General features: G+C 58.1%; 1 protein-coding gene across 18 annotated transcripts; it reads left to right on the top strand.

Moving 5' to 3' along the window:
• The first annotated feature begins 1,085 nt into the window (after positions 1–1,085).
• On the top strand, positions 1,086–13,747 carry DHX34 (DExH-box helicase 34). 18 transcript variants are annotated; one of them, XM_074567272.1, is made up of 21 exons: positions 1,086–1,215; positions 2,548–3,275; positions 4,528–4,839; positions 4,918–5,187; positions 5,376–5,478; positions 5,576–5,793; positions 6,000–6,174; positions 6,275–6,468; positions 6,660–6,761; positions 6,919–7,158; positions 7,240–7,407; positions 7,510–7,621; positions 7,780–7,886; positions 7,963–8,220; positions 8,373–8,549; positions 8,622–8,745; positions 8,947–9,214; positions 10,615–10,887; positions 11,791–12,459; positions 12,626–13,021; positions 13,249–13,747. In XM_074567272.1, the coding sequence occupies exons 2-17, from the start codon at positions 2,577–2,579 to the stop codon at positions 9,078–9,080; spliced, it is 3,393 nt and encodes a 1,130-aa protein (XP_074423373.1). In that variant the 5' UTR covers positions 1,086–1,215; positions 2,548–2,576; the 3' UTR covers positions 9,081–9,214; positions 10,615–10,887; positions 11,791–12,459; positions 12,626–13,021; positions 13,249–13,747. The 18 variants fall into 18 exon arrangements, with proteins under 18 accessions (XP_074423373.1, XP_074423359.1, XP_074423368.1 ...); XM_074567258.1 differs by having other exon boundaries at positions 7,780–8,220; XM_074567267.1 differs by having other exon boundaries at positions 6,919–7,407.
• Positions 13,748–16,514: the final 2,767 nt, after the last annotated feature.

The raw sequence follows: 16,514 nt of genomic DNA, 5'->3' as shown, positions 1-16,514 counted from the left end.
GGGACAGCAGGGATGGTTGGGGACAGTTGGGCACCATGGGTTGGGCACAGTGGAGACGGTTGGGGACAGTTGGGCACCTTGGGGACAGCAGGGATGGTTGGGGACAGTTGGGTACCACCCAGATGCATGGGGACAGCTGGGGACGGGGGTGCGTGTGGGGGATGGTTGGGGACAGCGGGGACAGCATGGCACAGCGGTGATAGTTGGGGACAACATGGACAGTGGGGCCCAGTGGTGATGGTTTGGGACATTTGAGGACAGTGGGGCCCAGTGGTGATGGCTGGGGACACCGGGGACAGTGGGGAAAAGGGGGACAGTGGTGATGGCTGGGGACACTGGGGACAGTGGTGATGGTTTGGGACAGTGGGGAAAAGGGGGACAGTGGGGCACAGTGGTGACGGTTGGGGACAGTGGTGACGGTTGGGGACAGTGGGGATGGTTGTGGAAAGTGGTGATGGTTGGGGACAGTAGGGATGGGTGGGGACAGGGGGGGACACCAGTGACAGTGGGGCCCAGCGGTGACGGTTGGGGACAGTGGGGATGCTTGGGGACACCGGCGACGATGGGGGACACCAGGGACAGTGGGGACGGTTGGGGACACCGGGGACAATGGTGACGGTTGGGGACAGTGGGGATGGTTGGGGACACCAGCGACGGTGGGGGACACCAGGGACAGTGGGGACACTGGGGATGGTTGGGGACAATGGTGACAGTTGGGACACTGGGGATGGCTGGGGACAGTGGGGATGGTTGGGGACACCGGGGACAGTGGGGGACACTGGGGACAGTGGGGCCCAGCGGTGGCGGTTGAGGACAGTGGGGACACTGGGGACAGTTGGGGACAGTGAGGACGGTTGGGGACGGTGGTGGCAACGGGGGCAGTGGGGATGGTTGGAGACAGCGGGGCCCAGCGGGGACGGTTGGGGACACCGGGGGACACTGGCGATAGTGGGGCCCAGCGGCGCCCGCCGCCCCCGCCCGCCCCTTTTCCCGCCCCTTTTCCCGCCCCCTGTAGCCACGCCCCTTTCCCCGCCCTTCCCCCTGAGGCCCCGCCCCTCCCCGCCCCTCCCCGCGTGCCGCCGCTCTGGCGCCCCCTGGCGGCCGCTCGCCTTCGCCGCCGGCGGGTGAGCGGGGCCCGGCCGGGCCGGGGCGGCGGGAGCGGGTCCGACCTCGGGGCGGCGTCGGCCAGAGGGGCCGGAGAAGGGCCGGGGCCGGGTAGGAAAGCGGGGCCCGGCAGGAAAGCCCGTCTCGGCGGGTCTGAGGCGGGGGGGAGCCGGGTGGGGGTGCGCCCTGGGGAGCCGGGCCTGGAGTGAGGCCCCTGAGGCTGCGTGGGCCCTGCGGGGCTGGGACGGGGTGTGTGGGGTCCTGGGGGCCTGGGACAGGGTGCATGGGGGTCCCAGGGCCTGATTGGGGGTCCCATGGGGCTGGGGCAGTGTGCTTGGGGGGTGCCAGGGATCTAGGCCGGGCTGTGGTGGGTCCCGGGGCGCTGGGAGAGGGTGTATGGGGGTCCCAGGGCCTGGGTATAGGGGTATGGGGGTCCCAGGGGACTGCTCCAGATCGTGGGGGGGTCCCAGGGGGGTGGGATGGGGTGTGTGGGGGTCCCAGGGGGCTGGAGCAGGGTACTTGGGGGTGCCAGGGGTCTAGGCCGGGTTATGTGGGGTCCCAGGGGGCTGGGAGAGGGTGTATGGGGGTCCCAGGGGGCTGAGATGGGGTGCAAGGGGGCCCCGGGGGGCTGGGGCAGTGTGCTCGGGGGTGCCAGGGGTCTGGGCCGGGTTATGGGGGGTCCCAGGGGGCTGGGAGAGGGTGTCTGGGGGTCCCTGGGCCTGAGTAGGGGTCTGGGGGTCCCAAGGGGCTGGCCTGGTCTGTGTGGGGTCCCAGGGGGCTGGGTTGGGGTGCATGGGGGTCCCAGGGGCTGAGATGGGGTGTATGAGGGTCCCAGGGGGCTGGGGCGGGGTACTTGGGGGTGCCAGGGGTCTAGGCTGGGTTATGGGGGGTCCCAGGGGCCTAGGGCAGGGTATGTGGGGTCCCAGGGGGCTGGGGGAGAGTGCGTGGGGGTCCCGTGGGGCTGGGCCAGGGTGTGTCGGGTCCCAGGGCGCTGGGATGGAGGGGGTATGGGGGTCCCATGGGGCTGAGATGGGGTGCAAGGGGGCCCCGGGGGGCTGGGGCAGTGTGCTCGGGGGTGCCAGGGGTCTGGGCCGGGTTATGGGGGGTCCCAGGGGGCTGGGATAAAGTGGGAGGGGAGGGGTCCCAGGGGCCTAGGAGAGGGTGCGTGGGGGTCCCAGGGGCTGAGATGGAGTGTATGAGGGTCCCAGGGGGCTGGGGCGGGGTACTTGGGGGTCCCAGGGGGCTGGGCTGTGCTATGGGGTCTCTGGGAGCACTGGGGACGCCGGGGGTCCTGGCGGGGGCCAAGGAGGAGTCTCCGGAGGTGGCAGAGCTCCCCGGCGCGGAGGGACAGCTGGGGACACGGCTGGGTTGGGGGGGGGGTGTCACACCCTGCCCCCCAACACCCCCCAGGTCGCGTCCTGACCCCCCACCGTCCCGGCACAGATCCCGCAGCTGCCGAAGCGGCGTCGGCGATGCCGCGGGAGAAGGAGAGCGGATGCCGGCGACGAGGAGAGCGGGACCGTTCCCCTTCCCGGTGGGAGGGGGACTGGGACTGGGACTGTCCCGCCACGCGCCGCCGCCTGCAAGAGCTCTATTTCCCCGAGCGGGATTCCAGCGGCGCCGGCTCCGAAGAGATCCTGAATTTCTGGGCTTTTTTCGAGCGTCTCCGGCGTTTCCAAAGCCGCAGAACCCACCCCGCGCCGCCACCCGGCCACCGCCACACGGCAGAGCCCCCCGCCGCCGCCACCCGCCTCGACCTGCCCCCCGCCTACGACCCCCGTTACCGCATCAACCTCGCGCTGCCGAGCGCCGCCGCCGTCCCCACCCGGAATTCCGACCTACCCCGGGAACGCCTCGCCGAATTCCGCGCCGCCGTCTTACACTACCTGGATTTCACCCAAAAACAAAGCTTCGCCAAACTGGCCAAACTCCACCGGGAACGAGCCGCCCTTCCCATTGCCCAGTACCGGCAGCGTTTACTGGACGCCGTGGCCGGCAACCAAGTGGTGGTGGTGGCCGGCGACACCGGCTGCGGGAAATCCACGCAGGTGCCGCAGTACCTGCTGGCGGCCGGTTACAGCCACGTGGCTTGTAGCCAACCCCGCCGAATCGCCTGCATCTCGCTGGCCAAGCGGGTGGCCTTCGAGAGCCTGCACCAGTACGGGGACCAGGTGAGCCGCGCCGCCGGGCTGGGGGGGGAACTGGGAGGCGCTGGAGCGTCACTGGTCAAACGCCCCGAGAGCGTTTGGTTTTTTTTTTAGTTTTTTATTTTTTTGATTTTTTTTTTTTTTTTTCCCCCCAAGATTTGGGCGGGATTTTTCCCGATCTTGTCGTGGTTGAGATTTTTTGGATTTCTCTCCGTTCTTTTTTTATTCTTGCCGGCTTCTTCTTGGTTTTCTAATTTTCCCAAATTTTTTTTTTGATTTTTCTCATTTTTTTTTCCCGATTTTTTTTCTGATTGTTTTCAATTTGTTTTCTGATTTTTTTTCAGGTTTTTAAATGTTCCCATTTATTTCGGGTTTTTTATTGTTTCAATTTTTAAATTGTTTCGATTTTTAAATTGTTTCGATTTTTAAATTGTTTCGATTTTTAAATTGTTTCGATTTCCTTATATTTTATTTTTCGGTTTTTCTCCCAATTTTCCACTTTTTTTGTTTTCCTGTTTTTTCGGGTTTTTTTTCCAACTTTTTTATTTTTGCTCAATTTTTTTTTATTATTTTTTCGATTCTTTTGGGTTTTTTTTTCGCTTCTTGTTTTTTTCACTTTTTTTCTGATTGTTTCAATTTTTCCGATTTTTTTTTTCGGGTTTTAAAAACTTTTTTAGCTCTTCTAGTTTTCCCAATTTTTAATTTTTTTTTATTTTTCCAACTTTGCCCCATTTTTTTCTGACTTTTTTGGATTTTTTTTTATGTTTTCAGTTTAAAATTTTTTCAATTTTCCCAATTTTTCAGTTTTTTTCGTTTTTTTGGGGTTTTTTGTTTTTTTTGGTTTTTTTGTTTGGTTTTCTTTTCTTTTTTTTCTTTTTTTGGGGTTTTTTTTGTTTTTTTTTTGTTTTTTTTCTTTTTTTCTTTTTTTGTTTTGTTTGGGTTTTTTCGTTTTTTTTCTTTTTTTGGTTTTGTTTGGGGTTTTTTTGTTTGTTTTTTTCTTTTTTTTTTGGTTTATTTCATTTTTTTCGGGGTTTTTGTGTTTTTTTTTGTTTTTTTTTTTTTTGGTTTTTCTTTCGTTTTTTTCGTTTTTTTCGTTTTTTTCTTTTTTTGTTTTTTTTTTTCTGTTTTTTCTGTTTTCTTTTTTTTCCTTTTTTTGTTTCTTTTTCTTTTTTTTTTCGTGTTTTTTTCGGGTTTTTTCCTTTTTTTTGTTCGTTTTTTTTCAATTTTATTTGATTTATTTCCCACTTTTTCCCCGATCCTTCTCTCCCTGCCCCAGGTGGGCTACCAGATCCGCTTCGAGAGCACCCGCTCGCCCGCCACCAAGATCGTCTTCCTGACGGAGGGGCTGCTGCTGCGGCAGGTGCAGCGGGAGCCGGCGCTGCCGGGGTACCACGTCCTCATCGCCGACGAGGTTCACGAGCGGCACCTCCACAGCGATTTCCTCCTGGGCGTCCTGCGTCGCCTCCTGCCCTCCCGCCCCGACCTGAAGCTGGTCTTGATGTCGGCCACCATCAACATCCGCCTTTTTTCGGGTTATTTCGGGGGGGCCCCGGTGCTGCAGGTGCCGGGAAGGATTTTCCCCATCTCGGTGAGGCTGGAGGGTGATTTTTTTGGGGTGAATCCACGCAGGAATCTCTCCCTGGAGACAGCGTCTCTTCTCCCGCAGGTCATCTACCAACCCATCCCTAAGGAAGAAGCATCCCCAGCGGGAAAATGGGGGAAATCGGAGCGTCTGGATCCCCTCCCGTACCTGCGGGTGCTTCAAGCCATCGACCACAAGTACCCGCCGGAGGAGCGCGGGGACCTGCTGGTGTTCCTGAGCGGGGTGGCCGAGATCGGGGCGGTGCTGGAGGCGGCGCAGGCTTACGCCGCCCGCACCCAGCGCTGGATCGTCCTCCCCCTGCACAGCACCCTCTCCGTGGCCCAGCAGGACAAGGTGGGTGATGCCGAGCATCCCGGCGTCGGCACTCGGCAGCTGGGTGTTGCCGAGGGACGAATCTTGGCGCCCCCGTTGTGGGCGCTTTTGGGGTGCGACCCGAAAACGGAGGGGGGGGGGGGGATTGACTGTCTCCCTGCTCTGGGGATGGCCGCGCTGATGTAGGAGCGTCGTTCCTCCTCCTTCAGGTGTTTGACGTCCCCCCGCCCGGCGTCCGTAAGTGCATCCTCTCCACCAACATCGCCGAGACTTCGGTGACCATCGACGGCGTGCGCTTTGTGCTGGATTCCGGTAAAAATCCCCCAGTTTCCCCTGGCTGGGAAAAACCTTCTCCCTCTTTTCCCTCCCGCCCTGCCCTGAGCTTCTCCTTCCCTCCCGCTGCCTCCAGGGAAGGTGAAGGAGATGAGTTACGACCCTCAGGGCAAACTCCAGCGGCTGCAGGAGTTTTGGATCAGCCGGGCAAGCGCCGAGCAGCGGAAAGGACGTGCGGGCAGGACCGGCCCCGGCGTCTGCTACCGCCTTTACGCCGAATCCGACTACGACGCCTTTTCTCCTTACCCCGTGCCGGAGATCCAGCGGGTAGCGCTTGACGCTCTGGTGCTCCAGGTAAAACGGGGGATCCCTCTGCTCGCGTTGGGCTTTCCTTGGGGAGATTTGGGGGAGATCTCAGGTGGTGGTAGGGGGGGAAACCTGGCCAACCAAGCGTGAGACCGGGCTGCGGCGTGAGCGTCGGGGCGTGCTGGCTCTTTGTAACCCACCGGGGTCTTCCCGTTGTTGTTGTTGGGCTGGTTCTACCTCTGTTTTTCTCCCAGTTAAAGAGTATGGGGCTGGGCGACCCTCGGACCTTCCCCTTCCTGGAGCCCCCTCCCTCGTCCAGCCTGGAGACGGCCGTGCGGTACCTGAGGGACCAGGGAGCCCTGGACGAAGCTGAAGACCTGACGCCCATCGGGAACCTCTTGGCCCAGCTGCCGGTGGACGTGGTGGTCGGTGAGTAATTCCCCGCTTCGACGGCAGGGGGATTTTTTTGGGGCGGGTGGGTGTGTGTCTCCCCCTGCCTTCACTCCCTGCCCTGCCCTCCCCCGCGCAGGTAAGATGCTGGTCCTGGGCGCTCTCTTCGGCCTGGCCGAGCCCACCCTGACGGTGGCGGCGGCGCTGAGCGTGCAGTCCCCCTTCCTGCGATCCGCTCACCCCAATCCCGACTGCGCCACGGCCCGGCGGCCCCTCGAGAGCCCCCACGGCGACCCCCTGACGCTGCTCAACGTCTTCAACGAGTGGGTCCAGGTGGGATTCCTGTCAAAGGCGGGGGGGGGTGATAAGAGATGCATTTGGCGTTTGGGGGGGGGACTTTTTTGGGGTGAGGCGTGCTTGAGTCCCTGCGAGAGGGTGGCGGGGGCTGATTTTGGGGTGCGGGGAGCGGGTAAGAGGGACAACCCGTCCCTACCAGGGGTTGAGCCCATTTTTTTCCGGAGCAGGTGAAGTCGGAGCGGAGCGGCAGCTCTCGGAAATGGTGCCGGCGGCGAGGTTTGGAGGAACATCGGCTTTACGAAGCCGCCAACCTGCGGCGCCAGTTTCAGGTGAGGGCTGGGGGGGGGCGGGGGGGCCAGGATCCGGCTTCGTCTTTGCGCTGGTGAGTGCGTTGCTGGCGCGGGGGAGAGCTGAACGTCCCCACGCGCCCGCAACCTGCCCGTCACCCACCGGCGGGGGCTCACCAACCTTCTCCCACCACCCCAGGAGCTCCTCCGTGACCACCAGCTGCTGGAGGAAGGCTCCAGCCAGCCCAGCGACAGCTACAGCCGGCAGAGCCGGCACCGGGAACGCCGGGAGCTGCACCGCCTCTGGCGTTCCCACGCGGAGACGGAAGGTCGGAAGCGCAAGGTGCTGCGGCTGCAGGACGGAGCGGACGCCTCCTCCGGCGAGGAGGAGGAGGGTGGTGGCAACTGTGAGAAAGGGGAACGCAGCATCGATATCCAGGTGAGACCCTCGCCTCCCTCTCCTCTTCCGGGAGGCAGGATTTATCCATCCCGATCCCTGACGCCGTCTCCTTCTCCCCAGGACGTCAAGTTTAAGCTGCGTCACAACGTGGAGGAGCTCCAGGCCGTATCCAGCTCGGTCCTCTCCTCCTCGCAGCTCGCCCTGCTCAAACTGGTGCTGTGCCGGGGGCTTTACCCCCAGCTGGCCGTGCCCGACCAGCTCAACAGCGGCCGTAAGGATTCCGATCAGGTCCGTGTGTCCCCCCCACCCCGCCCCCGCCACCTTCCCACCCCCTGGGGGGTCCCCAGAGCCTTTTCCTTTCCCCTGCTGCTCATTTTGCTCTCCCGGTAGATTTTTCACACCAAAACCAAGCAGGGGGTCGTCCTTCATCCCACCTGCGTCTTCGCTACCAGCCCGGAGCTGCTCCACGCCAAGGAGGGACCGGAGCGCGGTGGGACCAAAGGTGAGATAAACCCCCCCCGCCCCTCCAATCCCGGAGGAACTGGTTCTGCTTCTCCCTGGCTTTTTCCCCGCCGGGTGGAAGCGCGGCTGGGGCTCGGGATTTGGGGCTGGGGGGGGAGGTTCGGGGGGTCCAGCCGAGACACCCCCTTGTCCCCGCAGACCCCGCGGAGGGGCTGAGCCACCGCCACCAGCTCCTCGCCTTTGTCTCGCTGCTGGAGACCAACAAGCCCTACCTGGTGAACTGCGTCCGGGTGCCAGCCCTGCAGGTGAGCTCTCTGCTCCCCTCCTCTTCCTCTCCGCGAGCCTTCGTCACCCCAAACTGGTCGTGTTTTGCTCCTCCAGGCTCTCCTCCTCTTCTCCCGGTCGCTGGACACCAGCGCCGACTGCGCCCGGCTGGTGGCCGACGGGTGGCTGGAGGTCACCGTCCCCGACGCGGACTCTGCCCTGCGCCTGCTCTCCGCGGCCCTGCAGCTTCGTTCCGCTTGGGAAAAACTCCTCCATCAACTGCTGGAAGGTCGAGGAGAGGAATCGAGCCTCCGGCCGAGCTCCCGGGACGTATCCGCGCTCACCCGGGGGCTGCTGGACTTCCTGCAGATGAAGGTGACGCCTCCCAAGGGGTTTTAATCCCCCTCCGGTGCCTTGCGTGGGGTTGAAGGCTGAGAAAGGAGGATGCGGGGAGCCGATGCAGCCCCTCCGCCACATCCCCCCCCCGGCCCCGCCACCACGACATCCCCCTCCCCGTCCTCTTGCAGGTGCCGTATCGCCTGCGCCAGCTCACCGGCCTGGAGAAACAGAACCTCTACGTCGGTCCCCAGACGGTGGCCGCCGCTCCGCGCCTCCCGGGGCTCTTCCAGGGGACGGAGATGAAGCCCGACGAGGTGAAAGGCGGCCACAGGGTGACCGATTTCCTCACCTACAACTGCTTGGCCGTGAGTACAGCCCTCTCCCGCCCTGCCTGTGGCCCCCCCGGGGTGTCTGAGCGGCCCCTTCCTATCCCGCAGACGGACACGGACCTCTACAGCGACTGCCTGCGGAGCTTCTGGACCTGTCCCCACTGCGACCTCCACATGCCCTTCACCCCCCTGGAGCGCATGTGTCACGAAAGCGCTTGCCGGCCCCCCGAGGGTGAGTCGTGTGTGTCCCATCCCCCCCCCTCCTCCCCACCGGCCCCGGGGGCTGTGGCGAGGGATAATCGGGGAGAACCAGCCTGGATTTACCCTGGGGTGGCAGCGAGCCGGGCTTTTAGGAGATGCCACCTAAGAAGGGAAGAAAAGGGTTTTTGGTTGCCTTTCTAATCCCGGTTTTTCCTCCGCTTTTTCCCGGCAGCCCCCCCGGAAGAACCATCGGAAAACTCTTCCAAAATCTCCGCCCTGCACCGCTCCTACCACTGCGACCTTTGCCAGCGGGATTTTACCTTCACCCCCACGGAAATCCTCCGGCACAAGAAACAGCACCAATAACCGGGGCTCGTCGGGATGCTCCCGCCGGCCGGTGCCGAGCACCGCGATGCCGGGATCCTCCCCCATCCCTCGGGGACCCCCGTAACTGGGGGGAATCCCCCCCCCCAACCCCAAACTACCTCCGCTGCTTTTGGGTGAGTCTGGTTGGATGCCCGAAAGGGATTTGGTGTTTTGGGGGGGGGCCGCTAGCGGCTCCTCAGTCGTCCTCGGGTGACGGCAACCTAATTCCAGGACTTTTTTTAATCTTAAATAAATAGATTTTTGGAGAATAACGGCGGGGGGGGAGGTGTCTCTTGGAGGTCTCCTGCCTGGCGCAGCGCGGCCAGTGTGTGGCACTCCTCTACCGGCGTCATCCCTTCCTCCTCTTTTCCTGCTCCATCCCATGGGAAAAGCGTCGGAGGGGCTGGTGCCTGGACTTTCCCACCGCCACGACTCCCCCCCCGCCGCGGCCGAAACCCCCCAATATTAACAAAACGTGACCTCAGCATCCCTTCGGAGGACGCTCGCGCCCAACGCGGCGAGAAGCCGCTGCCTGGACGCCGCTACAAGACGAGACGTTGCCTTACGATTCGTGGCTGGCTCCAGGGCGGGTTTTTTTGGGGCGGAAAACACCTGGGAAAAGGCAAATTGCGGGCTGGCTTGCGCCCGCCTGCGCCGGGCAAATGCTGCGACGACGGCAACTTCTCGGCTGTCTAAACTCATTGAAAACGCATTAATTATCAGGCCGTGCGCTGCGTCGGGGTAAGGAGCTGCTCCAAGAGCCGGGTTTCCCGGGATTTTATATTTTTTAATATGAATAAATTATACGAATGTATATATAGATGACTATAATATGACTATAATATGACTATAACCCTCGCTGGGGCTCGGCCCGCGTTGCTGGCCGTAAAATCGGGTGGTAGAGGGGAAGAGAGTGCTTCCTCGCCCCCCTTTTTTTTTTCTCATTTTAAATTGATTTGTTTCGCCCTTTTTCCATGCCCCTTTTTCCTCCCGGCTCGCACCCTTCGCGTCTCGTTGTTTGCGACCCCCACTCGCCCCCCGCAACTTCTCGATTGGGTTTATCTGCAATTAATTACCGCTTCGGGCGCAAGGTAATTCCTGCCTGGCGGCGGTGGTGGCAGCGCGGCGCTTCCGTCGTTAATTAAGCGGGCGATTTGCCGAGTAGATTCTTTGGGGGGTGGGGGGGATGCTAATTTGAGCTTTCGGGGTGTGGGGAGCGCCGTCTCCCCCCCAGTTTGGGGGAGGGGGGGGATGATGAGGATGCTCCTAACGAGTCCCCGTTGCCACGGCAGCGAGGCGGGACGGGAGATGCTCTTGCCATGGCAACGGGGCATCGGAGGATGGGTTGGGCTTTGCTGCTTTTTGGCTACTCGGAGCCCCGATTTTTTTGCCTTCCCCGTTACGTTGAGCCGCCGGAGGGGGAATTAAAGCCCGGCTGATGGTTTTTGGAAGCTGTTGGGGCTGATCTGGTTCCACGTGCTTTAAAAAACTCCTCTTTTTCCCCATCCCACCCCCCCCCACCCCCCCCCGAAAGCTGGGTTTTGCTTTCCAGGATGCCAACGGCCGTTGGGTCCCCGATTCCCGTGCCACGAGGGACTTCACCTTCTCCACCTGATCCCGTTAAACGCCACCCGCGACCAGCCCGGACCCGCTCCTCAGGTTTTCCGTTCGTCAAACCCAACGTTCTCGCCCTCTTAAAGCAAGAAGAACCCAATGGCCCTCGGCAAATAATCGTTAAGGGCTCATAAAGCGCAAAGCGGCTCTTGACCTGAAGAAAACACGTTATCGCTTCGCCTTTAGCGCCACGGTGAGGCCGCCTTGCTTTTAAACGAAGCTTAGAGCGAGCCGTTTACAGAATAGAAAATTAAATAAGGCCGCCCGCCGTGGCCGCGGAGGAGTGGGATTAATTTACTTCGCTAACGAAAGCCACGAATTCAAGTCTTGGGTGAGAAAAATGCGGGGTTTTTAATGAACTCCTCCAAATTGCCGTCCCCGCGGTCAACCCTGGGATGTTTGGGATCGAACACCGCCGGGGGGGTGTGTCTGAAGCCATGGGCTGGGTGCTGGTGTCACCTCGGGCGGGGGGCGGTGTCAGTCCTGGGTGTGATCCTGGTCACCCCCTTCGTTAACGACCTGGCCGATGGGGCAACCTCAGCGAGGGCTCCTGGTGGCCACCAGGTTTAATCAGCATCAGTTGATCATTAATCAGTTTATCAGCAACGTCTTCCTCGCCCGCGAAGGTGGCCAACGGTCCCGACCGCATCATGGAGCTGCCTTAAAACCCCAGCGTTAAGCTTTAAGAAGCTGTTTAAAAGCGGAAAACTTTTTTTTTTTTTTTTTTTTTAATAAAAAGCCCCGTTGGGAGATGCTGCTCTTCACCTTGTCTCTGCCTGTTAAGAGCGAGCCACGGATGAACGGCTCCTGTAGCGGGTTGGGAACAGCCTTCTGTACCTGGCTGTTGCTCGTTAACGTTAATTAAGGTTGCTGTGATGGCTGGGTGAGCTTTAATTAGCAATTGGGCCAATTAAATGGGTGGGTCGAGGGTGGGGGCTGGTGCACCCGCGGTCTGCGCTCGTTGTCTTAGCAGCTGCTTCACAGAGCAGAAGCTTCGCCGGAGCTTCACAAGGAGCTTCACAGAGCTCCTTCGTGGAGAAATAGGATTTGGGAAGGATTTTTGGGGGGAAATCCTGATTTTTTTTCATCTTTCCAGAGAAAGCCAGACCAAGGGCAAGGCGCTAATCCTCGTAATTTCACCGTGTGGCACCTACGCCGAGGCCGATAACGCCGCGATCCCACCCTGATGGGCACCGACGCCTTTCTCCCCTCTGTTTTTTTTTTTTGGCCTTTTAATGACCGAAATCATTTTTCCTTCTGGATAAAAGTTGTTTTATGGAGCTCCCGGCGCCCAAACGGGGACGTTTTGTCTCTTTGCGCTCAACCGGGACATCCCCATCCTGCCCGTGAAGCTCCTTGGAAGGTTGTTTCGGAGCGTCCACCTCAAGCCAAGCTCCGTCCTCAGGTGGGAAAAGTCCCGTCATCGCCCATCTCATGGCAGCCTGTTCCAACGGCTAATTAACCCGCCAGCTAATTACCCGCGGGTTTCTTTTCTCGGCTGAATTCCTGAGCTTTGATTCCCGCCAACCGGCATTGTCTTTGCTGGGTAAGACGGAGACGGAGAGGGCCGTTTCTTGGGGAGCCAACGACCCCCACGTCAAACCGTCTCGTAATTAGCGGCGGACGAAGCCTGACGAGCCAGGAAAAAAAAAAAAGAAAGCTTAGAGCTTCAATGAAAATAAATAAATAATAATAAAAAAAAAATCGTTAAGAAGCAGATGAGATTTTTTTTCCCTTCGCAAACGAACGCTTCGTCCCAGCAACGGTGAGTAGAGAGTGTTTTTTTTTTTTTTTTTGTTTATTCGTTATTTTAATCTCAATTCGGTCCCGCCGAGCAATTGCCCGGCCGCCCTCTTCGCCCCTGCGGAACGACCGCGTTTATTCTTCGCGATGGTTGGTTTTTGGTTTTATTGTTGTTTTTTCCCCCGCAGGCGGAGGCGAGCCCGTTGGCCGCTCATTGAAACCCACCGCCCGTCGTTTGGGGAATAATTAGATTAATTTTTCGAGAGGTCGAGCAGGAGTGGGGGGAGCGGCGGGGTCGGTGTCTATTAAAAATGAGTTTGGAGAAGGTAGAAGGATGCTCTCCCGGCGTGCGGCTTCAGCTCCATCCCAGCGAACCTCATCCCATCCCCTTCGTTCCTCGGCACCTTTCTGGGGTCACCCGAAAAAATCCGATTTATCCGCCGGAATCCCTGGTCTCTTTGGCGGCCTTCACCTTCGGAGCCGGCAGCGGGAAATCCGTCTGCTCTTCTCCAGCCTTCGGATCCCGAGATTTGCAAGCAGAAACTCGCCCCCGCTGCCCTTTAGGTCGCGCACGCCAGCAAAGTGTATCAGTAATAATTATATCCTTAATAATTATTATAATTATTATATCCTTATATATATCCTTATATATATATCCTATATATAAAAGGATATATATATCCTTATATCCTTAATATAATAATTATATCCTTAATAATTACGTCATGAACAACCAGTGGGTGGAAATGTGGACTCAGCGTCCGCGTGAGATTTATATTTTTATTTTTTTTTTGTCTCCCCCCCCCCCCAGATACAACGTGCCTCGGGTGAAATATTAATCTGGAGATGGAAAAAAAAAACAAAACACCCCAAACCCTTCTCCCAGCTGAATTCTGCCAATTTGGTGCCGGCGATGAACTGGAAGCGGGAAGATATATTTATTTTTGAACTTTTTGTTTTTTTAACTCTTTTCCCAAGAGAAAATGGATTTTAAGTCTTCCGCCCGTGGAAGATGCTCTCAAGAGGGAACGTCCCTGCCTCTTCCACGCTCTTGTGTGGTACGTTAACGAGGGCAGGGTGTGAAATGCCATTAGAAGGGGAGGACAGGGGGTGAGTCGATGTCACCTCGGTCCTGAGCCCCCCGTGACGAAGGGGGGGGTCTCAAGCCCTCTTGCTATTCCCACCATCCCACTCATCCCATTCCCAAATCTGCTGTTTGATTTGGCCAGAATAGAGTTTCCAAGGATTTTTTTGTGGTGTTGTTTGTTTTTTTGTTTTTTTTTTGTTTTGTTAATAAAAATATATATACGATGCTAAGAAAAGAATTGAATTAAACCATTGGGTGACGCCGCTTCTTGAGGGACCTTCTGGCTTTGGGTTTTCGACCCAGCCCGGGCGTCTCTGCTGTTTCGCAGCCTGCAGAGAGCAGCCTTTCCCTCCTCGACGGAAAACTCCCGGCTTTCCTCTGCTTTTTATTGAAATGCTGAGAATCGGGCGAAATCCAAGCGTTCCACTCGTTTCCTTAAGCCGTGACCCACCGTGGAGGGGTGAAGGCTCCCCAAAGGTCCCAAAATGGTCTTGTCAAGCGGAAGATAAGAATTTCTCTTTTCTTTCTTGAGCCCTTGGGGTTTGTGCTTCTTGTGGGGTGGGGTGGGACTAAAAATTCACCTTTTTCGGGGAAAGATTGTCACACTATCATGTGAGCCTGGAACTTGGGACTCTAGAAAGCATCCTGAGACCTACAACAAAATGATAAGACTTGGGTCCTGCTCATGAGCTGCTCATCAGGACTCAAGTGAAAGAGCACAAAATCCCATGAACCGTGGCGGTTTGGGCTATTTATGCTGTTTATTGGTGAGTTGTTCCTCCCGCCGCTGCCAGGGCAAACTTTCAGGGCCACTGTCTGCTGCTGGAGTCCCTCCTGCCCCGTAGACCCTGCCGTAGGACCATCAGCAATGTCCTACCTGACCGGCAGCCAACGGAGCACCACGCAACCAACAATGGAAGAAGGCTCAGAGAAGACGGATGAGGATGATGGGCTCGTGAAGCTTGAGAGAAGAAAGGAGGAGGTGACCGCAGCTACCTCAAAGGGAAGACCTTTGGGTGGAGGTGGACCTGTGGAGGGGGGATCTCCACTAGGAGGACCAAGGGTGGCCTTCGTTGTCCGTAAACGGCTCCATCAGTTGAGTTGGCCAACTGGCCTTCCCTAAAATAATCCGTGGGAAGAATTCTCTCCCTGAGCAAGCCAGGCCAACACGGGGGAAGGTTGTGTGTGGCTCAGCCCAACACAGAGTAGAAAAATTAACCAACCAGCTTTGAAGAGAGCTTCGACCCACGTCTTCCTTCCTGTTGGCTTGGGACGCCCAGCGTCATGCTGGGGAATATTTAGAGACCAGTAACGGGAATCATGCTTATATTGCGATTCGGCTGTGTTGCGTTGTGAGTTTTAGCGGGCTGCTGGCCCATTTCTTTCTAGACCAAACCCCCCTGTAATGTCAAATACCTTCAAATAAATAAATTCGCGGAGAGAGCTTCAAGCCGTGTCTGTCTTCCGGTCGACTTGGTTCGCCCAACGTCACGCTGGGGAATATTTAGAGACCAGGGACAGGAATCGTGCTTGTATCGCGATTCAGCCGCATCCTGCAATCGCGATATTATGCTCGTGTTGTGATTTTTCAGTAGGCTGCTGGCCCGTTTTTTTCTAGACCGAACCCCCCCACCCTGTAACGTCAAATATCTTCAAAAAAGCAGATTTGTCATTAAAACATCAAACTCTCCTCCTGCGGAGGATCTAAAAGAACCTGGTTGAAGAACGCCGGACTCCGACACACGGCTGTTCTGCTCCCGTCCCGGGTGATGAAGATTTGGGGTCGGGGTCCCCACGGCCCCGTGGATCCCTGCTCAGGGAGCGATCCCACCTCACCCTGTTTCCCACGCAGGTGGCGCCGGCACATCGTGGCGCCGGGGATGGAGGGCGGCGAGGCGCTGCCGGCCCATCGGGCGGTGATTTTCCGCCCGTTTTTCTGCGTGACACAGACTCCGCTTGCCCGCTCGACAGCTCAGCTGTCTCCAAAGCGCCTCTTTCTGCAGCTGGAGAAGGAGAGGAGCCGGGCAGGTGGGGGAGCAGCAACTGCCAGCAGCAAAGGAGGAGCCAGAAAGAGCCCAATTTTATAACGCATCCCTGTCTTTTGAGACACGGTCTCCCTGTTGCATCCTCTGGAGGGTTTCACCAGCTCCCGGCATCACCTTGGCGGTGAAAAATCTGCCCGATCCCCTCCCAAAAAATTGCCAAAATGCCTTGGCCCGGAATGCAGAAATGCCACCTCCAAATTAATTGCTGATTAGTCGTTTATGGGGTGGGCTGGAGCTTTGGAAGCGGCTGGTCTGTGTCCCTGCCCTGCATGGGGTGGAGAGAAAACCTTAACGCAAGATGTTGCCGTCCAAGAGGTCCCTGCCCCACCAGGGGGGGGACAAGGTCGTGTCGCGGATGTGTTGTCATCATCCCACGTGCCGACGTCACCCGGCTCCAGCCTTTCTCCAGGGGATGGCTCACTGCCAGGCTCCCCAAATCCGCTTTGAGTGCAAAAAAGGAGCTCGGGAAAGACTTCGGGAGCTGAACACCCAGTAAAAAAAGAGGAATGGGAAGAAAAACCCCAACCCACCAAACCGTCCTTCTGGCTGTCGCAGAGGAGGCTGCGCCACCGGGCGATTAATTCCTCTGGACGAGCTGGTGAACAAGGACGGTGGCCAGAAGGGACAGGGATGCTCCAGCCTGCGTTTCATCCTGGCACCCCAACACGGGGCTCTGCAGCCGCAGAAACCCCCCCAAGCAAGGGCACCCGGTTCCTCTGCAGACCACAAGCTGGAGGGGAGCTGGGGGTCCACCACGAGGTGTCCCGACCCTCCAACGAGCCCCCAGAAAGGAGATTTTCCTATTCAAAGAGCCAGGATTTGTCCAAGAATCAGCCTCGCAAACTCCGAAACGCTGCTAAAACCAAGTTGTCTTGTTTTTTCCAAGACCCTTCATCTCTCACCCACTCCCCGAACCCCCTCTAGAAGCTTTTCTTCGGAGGGCTG

This window comes from Larus michahellis, chromosome 26 (genome assembly GCF_964199755.1).
Source record: "Larus michahellis chromosome 26, bLarMic1.1, whole genome shotgun sequence".
Taxonomy (NCBI): domain Eukaryota; kingdom Metazoa; phylum Chordata; class Aves; order Charadriiformes; family Laridae; genus Larus; species Larus michahellis.
Note: the sequence above shows the minus strand (reverse complement) of the source record. Positions and strands in the feature narration are given on the sequence as shown.